The sequence below is a fragment of the Rhineura floridana genome, chromosome 1 (genome assembly GCF_030035675.1).
Source record: "Rhineura floridana isolate rRhiFlo1 chromosome 1, rRhiFlo1.hap2, whole genome shotgun sequence".
Lineage (NCBI taxonomy): Eukaryota > Metazoa > Chordata > Lepidosauria > Squamata > Rhineuridae > Rhineura > Rhineura floridana.
In genome coordinates, this window is record NC_084480.1 from 183437784 (window position 1) to 183462622 (window position 24839).

The 24839-nt window shown below is 39.5% G+C and overlaps 1 protein-coding gene across 3 annotated transcripts in view; it reads left to right on the plus strand.

Moving 5' to 3' along the window:
• The window catches only part of LPCAT1 (lysophosphatidylcholine acyltransferase 1), a 92004-nt gene that overhangs the window by 39499 nt on the left and 27666 nt on the right, over positions 1-24839 (plus strand). For all 3 annotated transcript variants that reach the window (XM_061588568.1, XM_061588557.1, XM_061588548.1), the window contains exons 4-11: positions 3397-3509; positions 9210-9270; positions 18312-18370; positions 19195-19229; positions 20038-20092; positions 20903-20985; positions 23218-23343; positions 24340-24493. In XM_061588568.1, coding sequence (XP_061444552.1) covers positions 3397-3509; positions 9210-9270; positions 18312-18370; positions 19195-19229; positions 20038-20092; positions 20903-20985; positions 23218-23343; positions 24340-24493 — 686 coding nt within the window. The remainder of the gene's footprint in view (positions 1-3396; positions 3510-9209; positions 9271-18311; positions 18371-19194; positions 19230-20037; positions 20093-20902; positions 20986-23217; positions 23344-24339; positions 24494-24839) is intronic.

Sequence of the window (24839 nt, forward strand, 5' to 3'; positions counted from 1 at the left end):
CTGTGAGAAAAGTAGTTGTTGATGAAGGACTTGAGACACCATTTCAGTTGAATTTGGGTTCATGCTGCTGTCTCCATTGCCTACTGAGAAGTAGAAGATCAGATGTAGTAAGTCAGATGTTACAAAGCGTTCCTCAGTAATGCCAGTGCTTATGCAGCATTGTATGTCCCATCACACTGTTCATATGTGTCCTTTCAGTCCCCTGCAGCATGGAAAGATCTTCTCTTTCTAGCATTAGTTCACATTACAGTTGTCACAGACACGCTGCGCTTGTTGACTTAGAGCTCATCAGCTCTTGTTTTACTAATTTGTTTTCTTTTTCTTTTAACGTTCTATAGGGCTGCAGTAATACACATATAACCTCTTAATTCAAACTACAACAAGAGTAGAGACCTCAGGCTGGGGGCAAATGTGGCCCTTGGAATTCTCTTCAGGCTACACCCCTCATCGTGTCCTCAGTGTGTCCTTGAACTCTGATAATGCCTATTGCTCGCCTAGATAGAGAGATATGGGGTGTGCATGTGTAGAAACCTCTATCTTTAGTGTGATTGGAATATAGCCTATTGAATGTAGCCGTATCCACACCATACATATAAAGCACATGGCTTGCTCCAAAGAATCCTGGGAACAGTAGTTTACCCTTCACAGAGCTATAATTCCCAGCACCCAACCTAAGAGTCACATCCGTTACTTCGCTCACTTGTTGCCTCTGGCCTTGCTCACCACTGGCATACACCAGATACCCCTACCACAAAAACTTTGGGCAGGAAACACAGTGTTACCAACTTGTGATGGTGAGAACAGTAGGTTATCAGGGTGTACAGGTCCCCTTATATAATCTCCAAATAACACAGGGGCTGAAACAACTGGAGTCTCTGAATCCAATTTATTTGCAGACGTGTGGACAGATGAGAAACTGATAGAAAACAGCAATCAGAACAGCTACTGCTTTGCCCAGTACATCATCAACAGTGCAGCACAAGCAATTACAACTCCCAAGTTGTTCTTCCATTATATCTTTTTCTTCTGGTAGCTCATCTAACTTCAGGTAGTGGAAGCTCAGCTAAAAGGTATACTTTAGATTAGGAAAGGGACCAACAAATCCAAGATGGAGGCTAATAAACAGAGTCAAGGCAGCTGTAGAAGGCAAAAAGATTTCCTTCAGAAAATTAAAAAAAACAAAACTCTGGCAAACAGTTGTTAAACTGACAATAAAGTATGTAAAAAAAGATTTTAGGACCATGTTACTCAAGAAAATTAAATAATTTTAAATTCAACAGAAGCAGGAAACTTTAAAGAAAATCATGAGAATTAGAAATGATGCACAGTGGGGCAAAAATTCTGAACTTCGCTTATATACTGATGTGGTCTGAACGGGCAATGCTAATGAGAAAAGAGATCTGAGGTAATGCTGGATAGCTCAGTGAAAATGTTAACCCAGTGAAAAATGCAAGTTCTGTGTTAGGGATTACTAGGAAAGAAATTGAAAATAAAACCTCCAGTATTTTTGAATTTTTTTAAATTAAAGGGTTGAGCATGACAGAAGTGTATATAATTTCTGTCTTTGAACCCACATCCTAACTGTGCAGTACAGGTGGGAATCTTAATGCTGCGAGCAACAAAAGTTCCATAGAAAACTTACCCACAGAGTTGTCCTGCACCCTAAACGGAGATGTTAAGGAGCTTTTGTTTCCTCTTTCAACAAGCCTTTTAGGTTGAGACCTATCCCAGTCTGCGTCTGTGTTAGAATTGCTTAATATGTTCTTTAATAATGTTTTTAACTCTTTTTTAAATTTTTTGTTTAAAATGTTTTTAACGCAGTTTTGTTTTAATGTATTTTAAGATCTGTTTTTATGATGTTTTAAAGTGTTTTTGTTTGCTGCCCTGGGCTCCAACTGGGAGGAAGGGCAGGATACAAATTAAATAATAAATAAATAATAGTTTTTTTAACTGGAGCCTTTTAAAAAAAAAAAAAATTATATACTGCCTGTTGTGTTAACATTTCCGGTATTGAACAACAGTAATACAACAATACAAAATACGGTACAGTACAGTTTTAAAACAGCTGTATAACATCCATAGACAAAATCTTACTCTTAACATACCTCTCCAGGCATGACTTTTAAATTGCTGAAACCTCAAATCTATAACTCGTGATAAATACACCTGTTTGTACCATCAGGAGTAATTCTAAATCTGACAGGGACAGAGTTAGGGAATTTCTCCACTTAAAACACAGGGACTTTTCATAGGTCAACTGGCTTTCCTTTGCTGTGTGAGTTGCCCAATACCATATAAGACTTAATGGTGCTAGAAGCAAAAATATAGTCAGATTATTCATACGATTGGGGAAAGAATGATCTCACAACCATGATGTGTATATATGATGATGTGCAGCTTGTCATATGGATTTAAGGTTACGAATGGCATTCACAGTGAGTCCAGGAAAGAGTGAGCTTGAAATACATACTTCCCAGCAGAGTTTATCTAGCAGTTTCAGCTTTGAAAAGATCCCTCCATTATTTCAAGGCTGTCAGTGGTAATCATAGTGATTGTTCCAGGAGATGCCCTAAGTGGATACAGATTTTCCTATAAGGTACAGATATTTGATTGCCTTTGAATGCAGGCCAGAGTGCTTCCAATCTGGCTGTACAAGTTATAAAGGTGATATAGTGGCAATCATGTTCTGCAATAGCATAACTACAAAATTGCATTGCATGGATTTTATTCTTTATGATCCTGTCCTTATAGCTATTTCAGTATTAGATATTCTGACTCTTTCTTTTCTTTAGAACTTTTTGTTTTTTTAAAAAATGTGTGTGTGTGTGTGTGTGTGTGTGTATATATATATATATAAATCATAAGTGTTACCCTTATATCCCACCCTATTCAAAATAAATAATCAATTACTCCATCTACCTTTGAACAGAGTTGAGCTAAATGAGTCAATTATAGAAATAGAAACAGGTTGGAAGATATTTTTAGTTGATATTTTAAAGGGGAACTTTCTATTTAAACTGTCAATAAGCTGGTGAATATGTCTATCAATAAATGCAGGGAAATGTTTTTAAATTTTTTATTGTGTAGCGCTGGTTACTATTTTCCATGTAGAATAAAGGTTTGCAATATTTTGTTATGAAATGTGTTCATAAAACTACCAATTGTTTCTTTATATAGCATGCCATACACCCACTGTTATACTAATCAAAAGAAAAATTAAGGAATATGGACATCTCATTGTTTTGTTTTAATGTATTTTAAAGTCTGTTTTTATGATGTTTTAAAGTGTTCTTAGCGCTTCTGTTTGTTGCCCTCGGCTCCTGCTGGGAGGAAGGGCAGGATATAAATCAAATAATAAATAAAATAGTAAATAAATAAATCTCTGTTTCTTTCCAGCTCTAATCAAATACATTCGGCCCATGTTTGTATCTCGATCAGATCAAGATTCCCGCAGGAAAACTGTTGAGGAGATAAGACGACGTGCTCAGTCTAATGGCAAATGGCCACAGGTACTGGTAGAACATCTTGTGATTTAAAGGTATTTGTTTTCTGTAAAGGAATAGCATCTATTTCCACCTGAAGAGATGCTATTTCTGCTCAAAACTAGCCCCCACCCCCAAGTTTTGGCTTGCATTTGAGTTCTGAATTCCTCGTTGTCCTATTACCATACAATTTTTTCTTTTCCCCTTCCAGCTATTCCTGTTGATTTAACCTTGGAATCACCCACATAAAAGCATGAAAATATGCTTTGTTGGATGATACCTTGGCTCATTTATTTATTTATTATTAAATTTATATCACGTCCTTCCTCACAAAAGGAGCCCAGGGAAACAAACGACAAGTGATAAAACATTAAAAGCATCTTCAAAATAATTCCATTTAATCCAGCATTATATTTCTAGCAGTCAAATGGCCAGCTCCAGACTCTCTTGGATGAGACCGATTATATGGATCCATTTCAGTTGGGTTGCAGGCCTGGTTTTGGCACGGAAACAGCCTTGGTCGCCCTGTATGATGATCTCTGTCGGGAGAGAGACAGAGGGAGCGTGACTCTGTTGACTCTCCTTGATCTCTCGGGGGCTTTTGATACCATCGACCATGGTATCCTTCTGGGATGACTGGCTGTTAGTGGGTGGTCCTTCTGACCGGATGGTGGATGTTCAACCTGTCCTGGATGAGATTGCACTCTCCCTGAAGGAGCAGGTTCGTAGCTTAGGGGTTCTCCTAGAACCATCTCTGTCACTTGAGGCTTAGGTAGCCTCGGTGGCACAGAGTGCCTTCTACCAACTTCGGTTGGTGGCCGAGCTATGCCCCTATCTGGACAGGGATAACCTAGCTTCAGTTGTCCATGCTCTGGTAACCTCCAAGTTAGATTACTGCAATGTGCTCTACTTGTGGCTGCCTTTGAAGACGGTTCTGAAACTGCAGCTTGTGCAAAATGCAGCAGCCAGATTGGTAACAGCGATCAGATGGTTCGAACATATAAAACCAATTCTAGCCCGCCTTCATTGGCTGCCTGTATGTTTCCGAGCTCAATTCAAGGTGCTGGTTTTAGCCTATAAAGCCTTACACGGCTTAGGACCACAATACCTGATGGAACGCCTCTCCCAACACGAGCCCACCTGTACACTATTCTCAACACCAAAGGCCCTCCTCCAGATGCGTACTCCGCAGGAAGCTGGGAGTCTGGCAACAAGGGACAGGGCCTTCTCAGTGGTGGCCTAATGATCTACTTGATGAGGTGCGCCTGGTGCCAACACTGTTATCTTTTTGGCACCAGGTCAAGACTTTCCTCTTCTCCCAGGCATTTAACATGTGTTTATAAATTTGTATATTTGTTTTTAATGTTTTTAATTGTTGTAAACCGCCCATAATAATAATAATAATAATAATAATAATAATAATAATAATAAAATGTGTATGGGTGTTCACAAAGAAGGGCATGTTGGTGAGGACCTTTCCCATTTGCTGGCAGCAGGGATAAAAATCCATGACTTCCTGTTATTTTAATTATGTTTGACACTTCAAACAATCCTTCAAACAACAATTAATCAATACATTAAATGTGCCGTAAAAACAACCCTTTAAAATGTTTGAGGCTGGGTGCTTACAGCATATTACTCTAATAATTTTCAACCTTAATTTACCACCCTGGGTTCCTTTGAAAGAAAGGGGAGAATATAAATTTATTAATAAATAAATGTGTTGACCTATTTGTTTTGGTCTCAATTTAAGATGCTGTTTCCTTTACTTTTAAAGTCCTGAATGGCTAATGACTTGGGAACCTTAAGGACTGCCTTGTCCCATATATTATGGGCACATCAATCAACACCAGAGGTTCTGTTTTGAGAGTGTGTACCTTTTCAGTTGTGGACCCTACGTTAAGGAATGCTCTTCTTCACAGGGATTTAGACATCTTGTCAACATGTGACTTTTTAGGAAGTCCTTTAGAGGAGTACTGTGATAGGGCCACCACATTTGTACTACTGCTTTTCTGTGGGTTGATACTTGTTCTTTGTTTTATAATTTTGTTTCCATTTTTTATTGATTCCGTCTTTTTTTGTTAACAGCTTTGAATTTCTTACTGAAATGTTTGATTAAAAAATTAAAATAAATACAAACAAATAAACTTAAGTTTCCTAATTTAGTAAAAATTAACTGTCTAGCAAATATTCTGTCAAAGCCTGCTTTTCTATGAAATAGAACTATGGCATGGTCTCCCTGAGGAGGTGCGCCTGGCGCCAACACTATCATCTTTTCGGCGCCAGGTTAAAACCTTTCTCTTCTCTGAGGCATTTTAATTCCTGTTAATTCTAAATTATTATATTTTGATTTTAGACTGTACAGTTTTTTGTACAGTTTTGTATTGTGATATACTGTATTGTGTTATTTTTATTGTATTTTTAATGTTCACCGCCCAGAGAGCTGTTGCTAGTCGGGCGGTATATAAGCTTAATAAAATAAATAAATAAATAAATTAGAGGCAAATTTATGCTGATTTTGAGGTCAAGCATTAGAAATATGTTACAGTTGTTTCTGGGTTGGATCCAAACTTGTGCTTAGTGGAGTTCAGCTCATGCTTGAGAAAAGGTGGGAGGAGATTTTTGCCAATTCCTGTTCCCTCCTCCAGCCCTTACATCCACTGAAAATCTGTTCTAGAAGATCAGAGGACCCTGTACAGCAGCATGAGAGTCATTATGGGGAACTACAAGGAGGAGGGGGAATTGGTGAAAATTGCATCTCTCTGTCTTCCTCCAGTAGGAGCTCTTCACTAGATTTCATTCCCAACCAGAAAAAGCCAGCAAATCTGGGTCTAACTCCATGTATTCTGTTCTTTAATTTTTGTCATCAAAACAGCATAGAGACTTTCTATGCCACAGAGAAACATTGTTCTGCCTGAACTTCTAGAGGTGGCAGGTGGTGACTGGGGAAAGGGCCTTTTATATGATAGTGCCATCATTAGGTAATTTTCTCCCCAGGGAAGCTTTTTATCATTTGTACATCTGGCAAATTTTTAATTTTAGAGAATTTTTTAATTACTTCCATTTTATTTGCTGTTTTCATTGCTGTGCTGGATTATATATTACTGTTTTGAGAATATTTTATATTGAAGAGCAGCATATACCTTTATCAAATAAATACATAAAATTACCAGCTGTTACTTCTCTAAAGTTCTACACACTTACAGTGCACATTTATTCTGAAGCAAGAGTTCATTGAGGCTCCCTAGTAAGTTTGTTTCAGATTCCAACCTCAGTAAATAATCTTGCTTAGTGTCTTTCATGGCAACTGTTTGCTTACTTCAGGGTTTTTGAAGTCAAGGAAGTTGGAAATCTGACTTATCAATATGTGGGTTTTTTTAGTGATTTAAATATAAAATCACTCTAATTGTATGTGTTGTTTAGGGTATACGGCCTTTCTACATGGAAGTTCCATTTAGCTATCATTGCTCATAGCCACTGATTTCTCTCTAAAATTAAGAACAAATGAGCCTGTTGGATCAGGCCAGTGGTGCATCTGGTCCAGCGTCCAGCCTGCAAGCAGGACCTGAGCACAAGAGCACTCTCCTCTCCTGCAGTTTCCAGCAACTAGTATTCAGAAACATGCTGCCTCCAACTATAGAGGCAGAGCGTAGTCATTGTGGCTAGTAGTCATTGATAGCCATATCCTCCATGAATTTGTCTAATCCTGTTTTAAAGGCTCCTAGATTGGTGGCCATCACTACCCCATGAGAGCAAATTCCATAGTTTAGCTATATGCTGTGTGAAGGAGGGTTTCTTTCATCTGTCCTGAATCTTCCAATGTTAGCTTAATTGGATGGCCACAGGTTCTAGTTGAAATGGCCTCGAACCATCTTTGTCTCTTGAATGCACTGGATTGAAGATTGTTGTGTACTCCCCTTAGTTCATATCTACACAGACAGTTTATATGACAAACAGTCTCCTGGGCTTCCACGGTTTTTGGCAGCAGTTAGGTGTGGCCAGGCAAATTTAATGGTCGGAGGTCTGATTGAAGAACATACTAAGGCTTAGGGATATCTGGGCATGTTTAGCTTTGAGAAGAGAAGACTAAGGGGACATATGATAGCACTCTTCAAGTACTTGAAAGGTTGTCACACAGAGGAGGGCCAGGATCTCTTCTTTACTGTCCCAGAGTGCAGGACATAGAATAATGGGCTCAAGTTATAGGAAGCCAGATTTCAGCTGAACGTCAGGGAAAACTTCCTGTTATTTCCCCCCTTTTTAGTTTTATTTCTTTAGTCCCGTTTAATACCACTCTCCTATATATCCCAACTGTATTTTATGTATTTTTATCTATTTTAATGTCATGCCATGCATAATTTTATACACTTCTATCATGTCACCTCTTACTTACCTTTTCTCTAAACTAAAAAGCCCCCAAATGCTGCAACCTTTCCTTGTAGGGGAGTCACTTTGCCTTTTCTGAATCTTTTCCAACTCCACAAAACCTGTTCTGAGATGAGGCGACTAGAACGGTACACATTATTCCACATAGTTGTTCCATAGATTTGTATAATGGCATTATAATATTGACAGTCCAGTTGTTTTTAAAGCCATTTAAGCTACTAGCTGCCATCATATTTTGTAATAGGAAATCTCAGTCCTTATCCTAGTGCCAATCAGTGTCATTCTCTAGAAGATTATGAAAGGTGAGAAAAAAGTTTTTGGTCCAGATAATTTTAATTATGTAAACATCAGTCATGTCCCCCTTCATCATCTGTCTTTTTCCCCCTAAACTAAAAAACAAAATAAAAACACTTTAGAAAGATTTAACTCCTTGATCATTTTGTTAGCTGTTTCACCATTTTCCAATTTTGTGATATTACTTTTGAGATGGAACAAACCAGGACTGTACACAATATTGAAATGTGGCCACAGCACAAATCTGTATGACATTTTAATGTTGGGTTCTTTTCCAAATAATTTCTGCTGTGAGCTTGTCTGTTGCATTGCTTAGGAATTTCTTCAGCTGAGCAGTTTTACTCTTACCATGGAGGAAATCATCTTAATCTTCATGTCTTTTTTTTTTTGTCTTTGGGCTCTGTGAAGGAAGGCGAAGTAACTCCCAGTGGCATCCCCTTCTGCCCTTTGCTCCTGTGTATGAGAAATCTAATGCCTTAGTTTAAAAAGAATAGGGTTTACTGCTGCTTATATTGTTCAACTTTTATTGAGCACTAATGGTAAGTATAGTACAGAACATAGAACCGTAGAAGCAATGTAATCCTGGTTTCAGAAGTCTTAGAGCCTACGTTAGATAATAAGAGCGGCAGCGGATTAAGAGGTAGGTCAGTGATTGCTTCATGAGTACTTAAAGGAGAAAAAAGTAATCCTCCTTGAAATGAGATGAGGGGTGGTTGTGGAGTAACCTTTTATTATAACTGCTATCTCGCCTGCTGAGAGGGCTTCTTGCCCTTAGCGTTTTCAACTTCATTCCACATGGGAAAATGCTGTAACCTGGCCCTCATTCCATACATTCTTTCATAGATCATTGTCCATTTGTAAGACACCTTGGGAAGAATCTGGAGGCCTTCTTGAAATCAGAAACCTGTAATAAATACTTTATTTAGCAGCATTTAAAGCAAAGCAAATTTGAATATTTTAAATTCTGATCTTGAAACATGCTTAAAGATGCAGAGGTTGTATAAAAATAACTTGTAATAAAGGTTTTGTTTCTGTTTCTATTTTAAGATAATGATATTCCCAGAAGGAACATGCACTAATCGATCTTGTCTAATTACCTTCAAGCCTGGTAGGTATTATGTACATCCTGCCTTGCCTATGCAATGTCAGTATAACTTCGGATTTTGAAATGTGCAGTTCATTACTCATGATTGCCTAGGGCCACTTCAGATGTTACAAGATGCATGTCTTTGTTTCCACTTTGGGTAGGCTGTGCCTTTCCTACAATATTTGTATGCCCAGAAATATAAGATAAAAATATCCCCATGAACTATTGTTGACCAAGACTCTCTAGCATGTATGCAAAGTGTCTTCAGAAACTCAGGTATCCTTAAAATATTACACAAAGACATGGCCAGCCCACAGCAAAAATACAGGGGTGGTCTTTGTCATATGTGAAGTGACACTTGTGTTTACTTATCAGGGCCTGCACAAGGTTTGGGTAGGCTTCAGTATCCAGCCACTGATTATTCCCCCATGCCTCCAGCATACCCTGCAAGTACCATCACTGCCTTGCAGCGACAGGCTCCTCCTGGTTTACCTGGCAGTGGCAGCACTAACCGAGTGGTCGGGAGTTGAACAGCTGCTCAGCTCTATCGGAGCTGGACGGCCACTGGTTTTTATACCCCATAGTGCCTAGCATCAGGAATTCCACTGTAGGGTATAAAAATGGTCTCTTTCTTGCTCTAGTTAGAGCTAAGCAGCCACACAGGTTCCTTACAATCAATTACAGTGCCGCTGCCAGGTAAACCAGAGGGAGGAAGAGGCTGGAGGTGGCAGTAGTGCTGCCACTGGGGGGAGGTGAAGCACAGCAGGCAGAGTGGTGGCCTTGGTGGGCCCAGGTGGTGGTAGCAGCATTCTGACAGTATACCTAAGCCTGGGACTGTCTTTCTTTGCTAGAATTTTGATTTAACTGTGTAACTTGCAAGCTAAGTACATGCATTCTATACAAGAAAAGAAAAAAAGTGTTGTTGATAGGTCTACAAAGCAAAATACATCATGGTAAAAATCTGCAGACTATCACCTGAAAAATGTAAGATGTCAAATAAAGGTCTTTCCATCTTGCAAACATAGTTATCCCCATTTAGTTCAGGATTAAAATAAAATAAAATAGAGCATTCAGCCATTTCATCGTTCTCTGTATTTTGTATCCAGTCCCTGCTCACTGTCATCTGTTTCAAGTTGAGTATATTGTAAACAAGTTAACAGTCTATTACCAAAATGAGTTAGCGTTCCTTTGGTCTATTATCTGGTCTAAAAAGTTTAAACTTAAAACCTCTCTATAGCAACAATCTTTTTTAGTGCCATTAGCTCAGTTTTCTTACTGTTTCCTACGGAATTCAAAAAATATTTCCCAGTAAGTTCAAGAAGTATTTACTGATAATCCCTTACTGAAAAAAGAAGGTGGAACTCCCATGGTTTTGCACTCTGATTTGGTAGGTGAAAGGACAATGGCAGAATGAGTTGTTCAATTGTTTTGTCTTTCTGCTAATTTAATATTCAGAGTTATCATTAGATTATACCTTTTATGCTCTGATGATCCCCATTTCATAGAGTAGAAATAGTTAATGGAGATTGTTCTGCTATTTGGGTTTATTTTGTTGTTGTAGTGCAAATTATAGAAGATCAAGCTTATCTTACCATGTTTTGCATTCCATAAAGTTTAGCCAACATATTGGATAATGAAAACATCATTATGAAGAGATTAATAGTATTACCTTTTGCTCTTGTCATTCCTGATTAAAAAGGGGTAGTCTGATGCCCCTTTCTACCAGATAAATCTGTTCTGATATTCCTTGGTACAGCTCTTCTGCACTGTCACTTTAATCATCTGCCTTCTAGGATCTGTGTATCTGAATTATCTCTGGTATTCTTATCAGATGGATATTCTGTTATGTATCCAAATAATTTGATATTGATAGCATATGTATGAATCCATGAATATTTGGGTGCTGTCTGCAGTCATAATAAAAGAATCCATGAATGAAGATTTGATCAAATTAATCCTGTTGAAAATATTGCATTCATCCTGGGCTCAAATAATATACTAGCATTTAGTCCTGTTGGTGCTTGGCCGTTTGTTAAATGGAGCTCCTAGTGCTGATCTGATAGAAGCTTCTAGAACAGAGTACATCAAAATGTCAATGTCTAGTCCAATTTTCTGTGACCAGATATGTATTAAATAGTGAATTGACATTTCAGAGATCTTCCCTAGATAACACCTGTTTTTGCCTTTCCCTGATATCAAGACAGAAAGAGCAAAAAATAAATAAAAATGAACCTTGTGGACTTCCATATTGAAAGAAGCCTTGACCTGGCTTTCTGGTTCGACAGGTTTCACAAGACCATGAGTAAGCAATAGTTACTATCATCAGTATCTGTGGGAGACAGGGTTGCTGTTCAGGGCTTTGACCAAAAATCCCAAAGGCCTCTTTCTGTGCAGCTTTGGCAGAATACATCATCGTTCTTAGAGAGGTCCACATTCCAGGCTGAAAAAGCTAGAAAGTACAATTGTTCAACCTTGAGGAAGGGATGAGGTCTAAAACGGAATTTATTTTATTTATTCATTCATTCATTCATTCATTCATTCATTCATTTATTGCATTTGTATACTGCCTCATAGCTGAAGCTCTCTGGGAGATTTACAACAATTAAAAACATTAAAAACAAATATACACATTTAAAAACACATTTTTTAAAAAGCAATTTAAAAACACATGCTAAAATGCCTGGGAGAAGAGGAAAGTCTTGACCTGGTGCCGAAAAGATAACAGTGTTGGCACCAGGCGCACCTCGTCGGATAAATCATTCCATAATTTGGGGGCCACCACTGAGAAGGCCCTCTCCCTTGTTGCCAGACTCCCACCTTTCCGCAGAGTAGGCATCTGGAGGAGGGCCTTTGATGTTGAGCGTAGTGTACAGGTGAGTTCGTGTTGGGAGAGGCGTTCCATCAGGTATTGTGGTCCTAAGCTGTGTAAGGCTTTATAGGCTAAAACCAGCACCTTGAATCGAGCTCGGAAACATACAGGCAGCCAATGAAGGCGGGCCAGAATTGGTTTTATATGTTTGAACCGTCTGGTCGCTGTTACCAATCTGGCTGTTGCATTTTGCACAAGCTGAAGTTTCCAAACCTTCTTCAAAGGCAGCCTCATGTAGAGTGCATTGTAGTAATGTAACTTGGAGGTTACCAGAGCATGGACAACCGAAGCCAGGTTATCCCTGTCCAGATAGGGGCATAGCTGGGCCACCAACTGACATCCACCATCCGGTCAGAAGAACCACCCACTAGCAGCATCTCAGTCTTGTCTGCATTGAGCCTCAGTTTATTAGCCCTTATCCAGTCCATTGTCGCAGCCAGGCACTGGTTCAGCACATTGACAGCCTCACCTGAAGAAGATGAAAAGGAGAAATAGAGGTGCGTGTCATCAGCATACTGATGGCTACGCACTCCAGAGCTTCAGATGACCGCACCCAATGGTTTCATGTAGATGTTGAACAGCATGGGGGACAGAACTGACCCCTGCGGAACCCCATACTGCAGAGTCCAGGGTGCTCAGCAGTGTTCTCCAAGCACCACCTTCTGGGGCTGACCCGCCAAATAGGAGCGAAACCACTGCCATGCAGTCCCTCCTACTCCCAACTAAGCCAGTCTTCCCAGAAGGATACCATGGTCGATGTTATCGAAAGCCGCTGAGAGATCAAGGAGAATCAACAGAGTCACACTCCCTCTGTCTCTCTCCCGGCAGAGGTCATCATACAGGGTGACCAAGGCTGTTTCCGTGCCAAAACCAGGCCTGAAACCCGACTGAAATGGATCCAGATAATCGGTCTCATCCAAGAGTGTCTGGAGCTGGCCTGCCACCACTTGTTCAAGGACCTTGCCCAGGAATGGAACGTTTGCTACCGGCCTATAGTTATTAACATTTTCTGGGTCCAGGGAGGGTCTCTTCAGGAGTGGTCTTACTACCGCCTCTTTCAGACACCCAGGGACCACCCCCTCTCGCGGAGAGGCATTAATCACTTCCCTGGCCTTGCTGGCTGTTCCATCCCTGCTAGCTTTTATTAGCCAAGAAGGGCAAGGATCCAGCACAGAAGTGGTTGCACAAACCTGTCCAAGCACCTTGTCAATGTCCTCAAGCTGTACCAACTGAAACTCATCCAAGAAATCAGAACAAGGCTGTACTCTAGTTACCCCGCTTGATTCACCTGCTATATCAATGGAGTCGTCCTGGCGGATGCTAAAGATTTTATCCTGGAAGTGCCTAGCACATTCATTACAGCGGGCCTCAGATGGTTCTACCATGTCCTTGAGGCCAGCGTGTAATAAGAACATAAGAAGAGCTTGCTGGATCAGGCCAGTGGCCCATCTAGTCCAGCATCCTGTTCTCACAGTGGCCAACTAGGTGCCTGGAGGAAGCCCGCAAGCAGGACCCGAGTGCAAGAACATTCTCCCCTCCTGAGGCTTTTGGCAACTGGTTTTCAGAAGCATGCTGCCTCTGACTAGGGTGGCAGAGCACAGCCATCATGGCTAGTAGCCATTGATAGCCCTGTCCTCCATGATCTTCTTTTAAAGCCATCCAAGCTGGTGGCCATTACTGCGTCTTGTGGGAGCAAATTCCATAGTTTAACTATGTGCTGAGTAAAGAAGTACTTCCTTTTGTCTGTCCTAAATCTTCCAACATTCAGCTTGTTTGAATGTCCACGAGTTCTAGTATTATGAGAGAGGGAGAAAAACTTTTCTCTATCCACTTTCTCAGTGCCATGCATAATTTTATACACTTCTATCATGTCTCCTCTGACCCGCCTTTTCTCTAAACTAAAAAGCCCCAAATGCTGCAACCTTTCCTCGTAAGGGAGTCTCTCCATCCCCTTGATCATTCTGGTTGCCCTCTTCTGAACCTTTTCCAACTCTATAATATCCTTTTTGAGATGAGGCGACCAGAACTGTACACAGTATTCCAAATGCGGCCGCACCATAGATTTATACAACGGCATTATGATATCGGCTGTTTTATTTTCAATACCTTTCCTAATTATCCCTAGCATGGAATTTGCCTTTTTCACAGCTGCCGCACACTGGGTCGACATTTTCATCTGTCCACTACAACCCCAAGGTCTCTCTCCTGGTCGGTCACCACCAGTTCAGACCCCATGAGCGTATATGTGAAATTAAGATTTTTTTGCTCCAATATGCATAATTTTACACTTGTTTATATTAAATTGCATTTGCCATTTTTCCACCCATTCACTCAGTTTGGAGAGGTCTTTTTGGAGCTCTTCGCAATCCCTTTTTGTTTTAACAACCCTGAACAATTTACTGTCATCAGCAAACTTGGCCACTTCACTGCCCACTCCTAATTCTAGGTCATTAATGAACAAGTTGAAAAGTACAGGTCCCAGTACCGATCCTTGAGGGACTCCACTTTCTACAGCCCTCCATTGGGAGAACTGTCCATTTATTCCTACAATCTGGTTTCTGCTTCTTAACCAATTCCTTATCCACAAGAGGACCTCTCCTCTTATTCCATGACTGCTAAGCTTCCTCAGACGTCTTTGATGAGGTACCCTGACAAAAGCTTTTTGAAAGTCTAAGTACACTATGTCCACTGGATCACCTCTATCTACGTGCTTGTTCACACTCTGAAAGAATTCTAATAGGTGACTGAGACAGGACTTTCCCTTGCAGAAGCCATGCTGGCTCTGCTTCAGCAAGGCTTGTTCTTCTGTGTGCTTAGTTAATCTAGCTTTAATAATACTTTCTACCAGTTTTCCAGGGACAGAAGTTAAGCTAACTGGCCTGTAATTTCCTGGATCCTCCCTGGATCCCTTTTTGAAGATTGGCCACTTTCCAGTCCTCAGGCATGGAGGAGGACCCAAGGGACAAGTTACATATTTTAGTTAGCAGATCAGCAATTTCACATTTGAGTTCTTTGAGAACTCTCGGGTGGATGCTATCCGGGCCCAGTGATTTGTCAGTTTTTATATTGTCGATTAAGCCTAGAACTTCCTCTCTCGTTGCCACTATTTGTCTCAGTTCCTTAGAATCCCTTCCTGCAAATGTTAGTTCAGGTTCCGGGATCTACCCTATATCTTCCACTGTGAAGACTGATGCAAAAAATGCATTTAGCTTCTCTGCAATCTTCTTATCGTTCTTTAGTACACCTTTGACTCCCTTATTATCCAAGGGTCCAATCGCCTCCCTAGGTGGTCTCCTGCTTTAAATGTATTTCTAGAATTTTTTGTTGTTGGTTTTTATGTTCTTAGCAATGTGCTCCTCAAATTCTTTTTTAGCATCCCTTATTGTCTTCCTGCATTTCTTTTGCCAGAGTTTGTGTTCTTTTTTATTTTCTTCATTCGGACAAGACTTCCATTTTCTGAAGGAAGACTTTTTGCCTCTAAGAGCTTCCTTGATTTTGCTCATTAACCATGCTGGCATCTTCTTGACCCTGGCGGTACCTTTTCTGATCTGCGGTATGCATTCCAGTTGAGCTTCTAATATAGTGTTTTTAAACAACTTCCAAGCATTTTCGAGTGATGTGACCCTCTGGACTTTGTTTTTCAGCTTTCTTTTTACCAATCCCCTCATTTTTGTGAAGTTTTCTCTTTTGAAGTCAAATGTGACCGTGTTGGATTTTCTTGGCAATTGGCCATTTACATGTATGTTTAATTTAATAGCACTATGGTCACTGCTCCCAGTAGGTTAGACAATAGCACATGGACATTTATGAAGAGCTCTGCTGGGCGGCCGATTGATGATTTGATAATGGCAGCAAAATATTGTTTTTTTGCTGCCCTCACTGCCCCTAAATACAGCTTACTATAGGCACTTACCAGAGTGTAATTGCATCCACCAGGAATTCATCTCCATCTGCACTCAAGCCGTCTCTTATATTGTTTCATTGCTCTCAGCTCTGGGGTATACCATGGAGCCGTACGAGCTCTACACAGGAGAGGGCACTCAGGAGGAATCATGTCAACTGCCCAGGTCATTTCTGTATTCCACAGTTCAACCAGGGTTTCGACAGGAGTGCCAGCCCTATCAGCTGGAAAACTCCCCAGAGCCCTTTGGAAACCATCCGGATCCATTAGTCTCTGGGGGCAGACCAACTTAATAGGTCCCCCACCGTTGCAGAGGGGAAAGGCCACTGTAAGTCTAAACTTGAGCAAGCAGTGATCTGTCCATGACAGATCACCATCTCCATGTCCAGTTGCAAAAACCAAGTCTAGAGTATGTCCTGCTACATGTGTTGGGCCAATGGAAACCATGAAATCCTGAGCTGCCCCAGATAAGGTGGCCTCGGCATGGATGTTGACATCCCCCAGAACCAACAGTCTGGGGGAATCTCAACAGTACACCCGAGACCACCTCCGTCAGCTCAGCTAGGGAGTCTGTTGGGCAGCGGGGTGGGCAGTACACCAACAGAATTTCCAGTCCCGCTGACCCAAAACAAGGTGCAAACACTCCAGACCAGTAGTCACATAGACAGGTTGCTTGCAGAGGGATATGGAGCTCCTATAGACCACAGCAACCTCCCTGACCCTCAGGCCTACCCTGATGCTGAATCAGGTACACTGGCGGACATAGCTGGGAGAGACTGACTCCTCCCTGCTCACCCACCCAGGTCTCGGTTATACATGCCAGATCGGCTGCCTCATCCACAATTAAATCATGAATGAGGGAGATCTTATTAAGCACCAATCTGGTGTTTAGGAGCAGCATCCGGAGGTCTTGAGAGCTGGCTGATAGGGCAACCAACAAACCTGCAGGTGTGGAGAGGACTGGAACAAGGCACAGTCGTTAACTGCCTGGGCCGCATTCCTGTTACCTGGCAAGTCCTCCTCACAATGCCATATCTCCCTCTACCCGTCACTACACTAATTGGGGCCCCCTCAAGTCTCCCCACTTGGCTCTGAGTCCTCTCTCCTAGGCACATGACTCAAGACCCGCAAAAAGGCAGGCAATCTGAATGTTGGTGAAAATAGCAGTGGACTGACCATAGAGTGGGGGAAGAACTGGGTGTTCCAGAAATTTTTTTGATTTATTATTGTTTTCAGTACTAGATGAAACTGCAAAACACAGGAGACTCAAAGTGTTGTTTGGTGCAGTTATGATTTCTTTCTGATTCCCAGTTAGAGATTTGAGTTGATTCTATAGCCTTTTTCCGATTCAGTAGAATTAGCAATAACAATGTAGATTGCTTTTACTCATCTATTGTGGGCTGCTATGTCTTGACTCATAATCTGAAAGAGAGGTTACAAGGCAATTTTTTCCTATTCAGAAAAAAAGTTTGCCTTCATCAGGGAAGGCAGACAAACCTTGTGATGGAACTTTTTCCTATTTCTGTCCTGTCAAATTCCTGCAAATATATAAAAGCACAGTACAAGTTGACAGCCAAGAGATCGTTCCGGTCAGGTACTTATGAATTGCTAGCCATCAGTTCTTCCCATGTCATATTATCTAAAACAAAAGATCCTGCTTATCAAAGAATTAACATTAATTTAGAATGAATCACACTAATGCTTTTGATACCATATGAAGTTGTGTTCCAGGAAGTATTATTTGTTGTCACCAAAACTGTTGGAATGAGCCATAATGGTATTCCCCACTAACAGCAGCTTTCTAAAATATGACAAATTATGTTAACTTGTAGATAGAAGTAGCTACAGGCACACATGTTTCTTTGCAAAGAAAAGTCTTAGGTTGCATTTCATATAAGCCGGATGTAAAACATTGTTTTCAACACAAAGAATGTAAGAAAAAGATGTAGCAGCTGAAGTATTCCTAAGTAACACCAGCTGTATGATCTTTAGCTTTGACCATATTATTCTTCGGGCAAGAAATAGCTGTGTGTATATATATTAAATGCTTAAATACAAAGACTAACTACAGTATGTCTCTGTATATTGTTACTTAAACTTTTAAAAACTGGTTATATTTATATATTTATTGGCCACTTGGCAAGATGGAACTTTGGACCATATCAGATAGAAAAACCAACTGTTATATAACACAGATACAGAAGCAGCACCTTCTCTCGTCACATTGTATTTAAAGCAATAATAGTTTGTAATTAGAAGCATTGTAATATATGTATCCCATATATCTTGTAGGAGCATTTATCCCTGGAGTGCCTGTCCAACCTGTGATTTTACGCTATCCAAACAAATCGGTAAGCTCTACCCTAAAGACATGTTGTACGCCAATACAAATATTAAATAGTTGTCTGAGGTATATTTTCAAATATATTTTTTTAAAAGCAGAACAGTTGTGAATTGGATGAGTAGGTGACTATTGCCCTCTTGCTGTTTTTTTGATGTATGCATTCATTACAAGAGAAATGCAGCATGGGTTGACTCAATTCTTCACCAAGGGGGCTATTTCCCTAAGTAGTTAAGCCACTCTTACGTTCGCTAGAAAGATTTAAATTCAGGCTTTGAAATTTTCCATATAATCCAAGAGCAGTAGTCCAGGATAGAGCAAACAGAACACATGGAGCAGAATATCAGGCTGTGGGAGGTCCTTTTGCCTTTCACACGTATTGTCTCAGTCTGGAGAGGAAGGCAAAAATGTACAATCTATTATTGCAGAATGTGGGTTTCATTTACTAGTATCTCATTGTGTTAATAATCTCAGGGGTTTTTTTATGAGAAAGTACATGTGAAGTTGTGCCCAGTTTTTTCCATAACTGAAATGCTGCTTCTGTATGGCTAGAGGCACTGAAAATTCCCTTGTCAATGCGTTGGAAGAATTCCTGACTATATGTTGTGAACGACAAGAAATTCATTAATCTTTTGCTTAACATTTTTCATCTTCATGATTTGCATATGTACCAAATGCAATAGTAGACAAATTCCTTCCAGGGATAAGGAGATATACATAACCTATTATCACATTTATCACACCAATGCGATTTTTGTGAAATCCATTACAGTGCTGACTGTAGTGCAATGGAAAGACAACTTAAAAATTTGAACATATTTCTTTTGCACATAGGATACAATTACATGGACATGGCAGGGTCCCGGAGCGTAAGTCAGCTATGTATCATTTGAATTACTCGTTCTAATTATTTTGTTTCTTTTCTAAAGACCAGTCTGTTAAATTCCACCAAATAATGGGAAAGAATTAACACATCACATCTTCTGTATCACTAGAGATCATAAACTATTTTTATAATCAAATACGATTTAATAAGTTCTTCATTGCCTGCTTTATGTAAAATAGCAAAAAAATCCCACTGTTCCTAACCTGAATTAGCCTGGCAATAGGGTATCTCAATTTTTATTATATCAGCTGTTCCTCCTTAAACTGTTAAAATCCTCAAATGAAGTTGAGGTAGTAGTTTTGTAGTATTCCCTTTTTGTTTTTCTTTCCATACTATTTCAAATTTGATTATTTAACTATATTAAATAGTATTCTCTATTGTATTTAATGCAAATGTGTTTAATTTTGCTGCACATCAGTTTTCATATTTAATTGTCAAATAGTACTCACTTCTCAGATTTTACAGAATATCTAGAAATAAAGGGTTGCATCCAGTGATGTCCATCTGCTTGTGCCACAGGATTTCTGGTTTTTCTTCTCTCTCCTTTACCTCCCCCCAGGCACCCCCAAAATCTGCTCCAGAGAGTCCCCCAACTTCTTGGAGCACATTTGGGGGGGCACAGGGCTGCAAGGGGAGGAGAGAAGAAGCCCCATTGTTTGAAAAGATGTCTGCTTGCACTATGTTGGATCTCACCCAATGTTAGTTTTCATTTCATTTCCTCAGTATGCATTCTTAATGTTTGTTGCAGAACTGGTAGTCTGGAAAACTGAAGTATTTTTTTTCTCTTTCAGGCTGAAAATTCTGTGGCTTACTTTATGTCAATTTCATAATTTTGTGGAAATAGAGGTTAGTATAAAGTTACCAGAGTTTTAGTCTGCAATCCTATGCATGTATACTTGGCAAAACTAAAAAAAACTACAACCCATTTTAATGGTACCCCCTCCATGTGCATGGATAGTTCAACAGTGGAATAGGGGAGGACGCTGCCTTCAAAGGACTACAACAGTAAATAAAGACTCTATAGTGCATGGGAAAAGGGTAATTTTTCCTATTTCTTCTTCTTTGTAATTAGGAGTAAAATGAGTGCTTCCACATAACTTAACTATTCCACAAAAGAATAATAAAAGTAACCAAAATGTCAGGAAATGGCATGGGTATATTGGGAAGGGGAGTTCATGTCTCTCAGCTCTGATTATGCTGCTGGCCATACGTGGTGGTACCAGTGACATTTGCGCAGCCAAATTTCATACCTGCAATCCTCTCTTTAAAAGGACAAGTGTATTTTTTTCAATTTAAAGTGTTGCTGTTTTGAGTGGTTGGGGAAATAAGATAATTGCTGCAACAGAAGCACAACTTAGAAGAAAGATGTCTAAATCTGTATCTCACACAATTGCTCACTTACTGTACTTTAAAATATCATGTAGTTCCTAAGAATCTAATGAATAAGTGGGAAAAACCCTGGAACCCTAATATGTCATGTTACTGCTTCTAAATGATGTGGGTAAAAAGTTGAAAGTTTTTTGTATTTTCTTTTGAAAGTTAGTCCCTCATAATGTAACGTTCTTAAAAGCAACATGATTAGTATGTGTTTATGTTTCTGTATATGCAATATACTAATGAGGTTGTATTGTAATTGGATACAATTTTTTCTTGTAGTTTCTGCCTGTATATATACCCTCTGAAGAAGAAAAGAAAAACCCGTCTTTATATGCAAATAATGTGAGACGTGTCATGGCAAAGTAAGCAAGCTGGTATTGAGACAGCACCATCGTTATTTTGCTTATTTTGATGTTGGTACCAAATAGTACTACTGATTTTAATGATTCACTGATTTGTATTCTGCATATGTGGAACTTTGCCAAAAAATAGTGTATTTTTTCATACTGTAGCAGCAAAAGTTTATGAAGAAAAAGCTGCTTTTGTTTAATAGTAAACATTTTGAGGAGGGGAATTCAGATGGAAGGCCAATCCTTTTCTCCCCACAGTGCTACTCATCACCACCCCATACATCTCTCAGTCCCAAAGCAAGGAAGCTGATCATATCTTGCCCTCATTCTGCCTCGTTCAAGACAAATGTTAGCAATGAATAGGATAACAAGAAGGTTGAAATGGAGAGTTCTTTTTCTGTCCTCAACAACAGGAAACACAGGCATATTGCTTTTCCAAACTTAGTCCTGCCCATTATTCCAAACTAACCATGGCTTCCAGGCCCAAAGAAGAAAAAAAATTCTGATTCAAGCCAAGAGCCGAGTAGCCAGAGCACAAGTGATCAAAGTTACAATAGTATTTTTTTAACCATGTGTTAACATGGTTATAGTGATAAAGGGTAAAATAATGATGAAAAAATTATAGAGGGGACTCTGGGGGGGAAAAGCAATATGAACAGCCAGCTGAACAAAAGGCCAAATGAAAATGTGTGCTGCATCCTCGTTAGAAGGCCAATAGACAGAGGGAGTTATGAATCTTAGATAGAAGTTCTTTCCACATCTTTGGGGCAATGGATGTAAAGGCTCTGCTTCTTGCGGTGATGGTTTTTGACTCATTTAGAATTGGTACTCGAAGAAAGACCTTAGAAGAGGATAGAAGCTGATGGGAACAATATAAGGAGAGATGCTTCCTGTGTTATTTGGGATCCAAGTGTGAAGATCTTAGAGGTACTCATCAGCATCTTGAGTTGAACTGAGAAGCATATCCAGTAGCCAGTACGAATTGGATCAAAACTGAGTGGATATGCTTGCAATACCTCACATCCATAGGGAGACATGCAGCGGAGTTTGCTATAACTGAAGCTTTTAAGTTGTCTTCAAAGGAAGCCTCACTTAAAGCACATGGCCTTAGGCATCTTAGAAATTACAGAAACATGGATTAGCATTTGTAAGGTTATGGATTAGCCAAGAAGAGGCGGCACCTATACAACAAGCAAGACTGAAAGAAAGCACTTTTGGCTACTACTCAACCATATCACACAGAGCAACCTGGGTGGATCAAAAATAAAAAATGGGATCTGGACCTGTTTTGGTGGAGAAATTACAACCCTATAAATCATAGGAAAATCTGCACCCTCTATAACCTGACGAGACCCACCCTATTTTCTGTGATATTGTTTAGGTTGTTTTTAACTGTTTTAATTACGCGTTTTTAAATTGTTGTAACCTGCCCTGGGACCTCTGTGTTTAAAGGTGGGATAATCATGATCATCATAATACTTGGACTTGTTCAGATTCATTTTCAATCTGTAATCCTTAACCACTTGTCCACAACTTCCAAACACTGATTTTAGGACAAATATAGCAGCTAGATGTTTAGTAAAAATGCCCCACTCCAAAACTGCGGATGATCAGTCCAGTGGCTTCTTATAGATGGTGAACAGGGTTGGATTGGTGCCAGTATTAATTCCTGTGGGGCTGAAACATCATTCCCAAGACCATCCTCTGTATCTGAGCAAGAAAAACTTGCTAGAGAGCCAAACTCATTGCCCCAGCTAAAAACTGAAGCTGATGGGTTATGGTAATAGATTAAGATGCAATAAATTAAAGGGTTTAGATTCTAGTTTCCTGAATACTTCCATCACACTATTCACTAGAGTACATCGGCTGCTAACTCTTGTTACCAAACTTTTTAATTATTTTGGGGGGAGGGGATTTATAATGATTTTAAGATGCATAAATGCAGCACATCAACCATACAGTTGAGAGACATAGTCACAGGAGGGAAGATAGGTTTTAAACATTCAGATGTGCTCTTACATTTTCTTTGTCTCTCCGCCCCCAATTTTTAACATACGAAGACTTGTGAAGTACTCTGATGAAAGCTATTCTGCCTTGAATTACCATACCATGTCTTGAACTTTAGAATAGTGAACATTTATGTTTCAGTTGTGTCAGTCTTAAAAACAACTGTCTGCTTTATAAGCATGATTATATAAACAAAGTATATTCTAGTCATATAAATGCCTACTTTCCTTACTCAAGGGCTTTGGGAGTTTCAGTAACAGATTACACTTTTGAAGACTGCCAGCTAGCTTTGGCTGAAGGACAACTTCGTCTCCCTTCAAACACCTGCCTCTTAGAATTTGCAAAACTTGTGAGAAGCCTTGGGTAAGCAGAGTTATAAACGGGTAAAAATGTATCATTGAACATTCAAAAAGCTTTGTAGCTTTATAAAATCATTTTTTTAAAAAATAAAGCATCTGGGCAGAAGTATCACTCGTAAAGGAACAATAATCTTTTAATATTTTTTATCAAATGTTACAGTGTTACAGTAGGAGACCAAAGTGGTTTCAAAAGCTAAACTATTTCAACATAGTTATGATAGGCATGTTGCCACTTATTTCAGTTGAGCATTCTCAGATTCAGTTGACAGTGGTTCTTATAATTCGGAAAGTCATAAATTTCAGTCCAAGATAAAACCATCATCTTCTAATTTTTGGTAGAGACAGAAAGGAAAAGTCATTCATAAGGTCCCCCCATACCACATATGTTAATTGCAAGGAAGAAGGACCATGGTTTGCAGAAATCACAGTCAGAATTACTTAAATCTATATTGAGTTAACAAAAAGAAAGAAAACACAACCCTTTCACTTTAACATGTTAAGCATTTTCCATGTTTACTTGTACTTCAAAATGCTGGGACATTATACCTGTTAAGGGCCACACCTTTAACAGATGCGTTACTTAGGCCATATTGTTATGCTGAGGTATCCTATCCTGTAGTTAGATCCAGATTCACCACTACCTTGGAGTGTGGCTGTCAGTAATGGATCTAGATCCATCATGATAATTTTTTAAAGGGGGCTTTTACTATAACTGCATATAGGAACTGGGATCAATGTTGCAAGTTTTAGATAACTGCATTAGAACTTTCTACTTCTGAAAATTGAATTTATCAGAATGCTCCCACAGTTTTTTAGAGCCAAACGTACCAATGTAGAAAATCAGCACATGAGGGAGGAGATCTTAGCATTTATTTCCTGTTAGCCTGTGAGAGGGAAGCAAAGAAATTACACACTTCCCAGTTTGTACACCCACAGCCCCATGTGTAAATAAAAGCTATGTATAGAATCGCAGCCTCAGTTGTTTTCCTCTCATGTTTAGGTTAAAGCCAGAGAAGCTTGAAAAAGAGCTTGATGCATATTCAGGAAGTACCAAGAGAATGAAAGACAAAAGGATCAGTCTCAAGGAGTTTGCTGAATATTTGGAAATCCCACTGTGTGACACATTAGAAAACATGTTTGCACTTTTTGATGAGGTAAGAAATACAACAGTTTCAGTCATTCTAAATATCCACTTTTATTATTTGGATTAAGGCCTAGGACATTATCTCATATGATGAATACAATTTTTATTTGTATGATTAATGTAGCTGTAATGTGGGATTGTAGACATTTTCAATTAGGCAACTACAAAATATTTTATGCAGAAAATGAAAAATTAAGAAGAAACTGTTGCTTTAATAGTGAGAAGTGATGTAGCGAAAGCAATTAGTAGCTATAATGCAAGGTTATATCACTGAGTGATATCAGTGAGATTAACGGGAAACCTATTATCATAACCATCATCCAAGTCTATGCTCGAACGGCAAACACAGAAGAAGA